The 2,097-nt window shown below is 36.0% G+C and overlaps 1 protein-coding gene across 3 annotated transcripts in view; it reads right to left on the bottom strand.

The window, feature by feature from the left end:
• Positions 1 to 1,819, bottom strand: part of LOC133550979 (TNF receptor-associated factor 2-like) — an 83,995-nt gene extending 82,176 nt beyond the window's left edge. Inside the window, exon 1 of one of the 3 annotated variants that reach the window (XM_061897212.1) lies at positions 1,432 to 1,819. In XM_061897212.1, coding sequence (XP_061753196.1) covers positions 1,432 to 1,619 — 188 coding nt within the window. In that variant the 5' untranslated portion in view covers positions 1,620 to 1,819. The remainder of the gene's footprint in view (positions 1 to 1,431) is intronic. The other 2 variants (XM_061897197.1, XM_061897205.1) reach the window with 2 other exon arrangements.
• Positions 1,820 to 2,097: the final 278 nt, after the last annotated feature.

Genomic DNA, 2,097 nt, shown 5'->3' with positions numbered 1-2,097 from the left:
ACATATGTATGTGTGTGTATATATACACATATATATACACATATATATATATATACATATATGTGTATATATACACACACACATACATGTATATAAATATATACAGTACATGTATATATATATATATATATAAATATATATATATATAAACACACACACACATATATACACACATATATATATAAACACACACACATATATACACACTTACATATATATATATATATATATATATATAAATATAAATATAAATGATAAATGGGTTGTACTTATATAGCGCTTTTCAATCTTCAAGGTACTCAAAGCGCTTTGACACTACTTCCACATTTACCCATTCACACACATTCACACACTGATGGAGGGAGCTGCCATGCAAGGTGCCAACCAGCACCCATCAGGAGCAAGGGTGAAGTGTCTTGCGCAGGACACAACGGACGTGACGAGGTTGGTACTAGGTGGGGATTGAACCAGGCCACGGCCACTCTGCCATTGCGCCACGCCGTCCCTATATATATATATATATATATATATATATATATATATATATATATATATATATATATATATATATGTATATATGTATATACACATATATATACATACATACACACACATATATAGAGGTTTTACTACTTAAGTATAAAATACTAAAGGTAGCTCCATCCTATCTTGCTGATTGTAATGTACCATATGTTCTGGCAAAAAAATCTGCGTTCAAAGAACTCTGGCTTTTTTATTAATGTTTACTATCTGTTTCTATTATTTTATTTTATTTCTGATTATGATGATGATTATTAATGTATTATTATTATTTGTAATATATATATATATATATATATATATATATATATATATATATACTGTATATATATTTTTTTTTTACTAGTTTATATTTATGTAATTGATTTATCTGGAAATATTATTATCTAATAATGTATGTAAATATGACGTAATGGATAGGAATGTCTGATGCTGAATGTCAATAAAAATTTCATGAAAAATATGAAATAAATCTGATAAATTATAATCGAAATATTGCGTTTTTTTATTGGGAAAACTCCAACAAGAACAAACAAAAAAAAAAAGCTTGCGTAGAATAATAAGAATCGATATCAACAGATGTTTTAGCCATATCGCCCTAATTGTGCATCATTTAACTAATAAAAGGTTAAATGAGGTACAATATCATGACAGTGCCATGCAGCTTAAAACGCTGATTGTGACGTCATTGTTGTTATAGTGATCGATATGAATGATCAACTTGAGATTAGAGCAACGACTTCACGGCGGCTTTTAAAGCTTAAATGGTGTTCACGACATTACATTTGAGTATTCCTGTTACAAATAATATGTAATGTGAAGGCTGTAAAATCCCATTTCAGTGAACGTAGCTCGCTAGCTTGTTAGCCGCTTAGCATGCTCGGTACCCACCTGACGAGCTGATGGAAGCAGAAGCAACAGAAGCGGTGGCCACACTGCGCCTGCAATGGCCTCCTCAGGACTTTCAGGCAGGAGTTGCACAAATGTTTGTCCTCCAGGTGGTTGGCCAGAATGTTCTTGGGGAAGCCAGGCTTGTTCCCTTCCAGGGAAGATGGAGGAGACGGCTCCTGTGCTGCCATTATCCCCCCTTCATCAGTATCGGGGGTGCGTTCAGAAACACTAAGACATTCTGCAACCGCTCGTGGCTACTTTTCTTACGGACGACATATATTTATTTTATTTTTTTTACATGAAAATGAGGCAGCATAAAGGAGTAACACGACTGGCGACATGTTCAATAACACACATGTTAACGTGTTGGACGGCCACTGAACAAATGGCATCGCGTTGTATTGAACGGGACCTCCTGATGATGCAATACCTTATCTACTTTTGGGGGGCGCAGCACCCGCGTTGCCAGACGTACGGCAATTCTCCAATTTGTACGATAGTTTCACTCGTGCGGTCAATAATTCCATCCATCCATCCATTTTTCTACCGCTTGTCACTTCTGGGGTCGCGGGGGGGTGCTGGAGCCTATCTCAGCTGCATTAGGGCGGAAGGCGGGGTACACCCTGGACCCATCCATCCATCCATGTTCTACAGCTTGTTCCCTTT

The sequence above is a fragment of the Nerophis ophidion genome, linkage group LG01 (assembly GCF_033978795.1).
Source record: "Nerophis ophidion isolate RoL-2023_Sa linkage group LG01, RoL_Noph_v1.0, whole genome shotgun sequence".
In the NCBI taxonomy this organism is placed as follows: Eukaryota; Metazoa; Chordata; class Actinopteri; order Syngnathiformes; family Syngnathidae; genus Nerophis; species Nerophis ophidion.
Note: the sequence above shows the minus strand (reverse complement) of the source record. Positions and strands in the feature narration are given on the sequence as shown.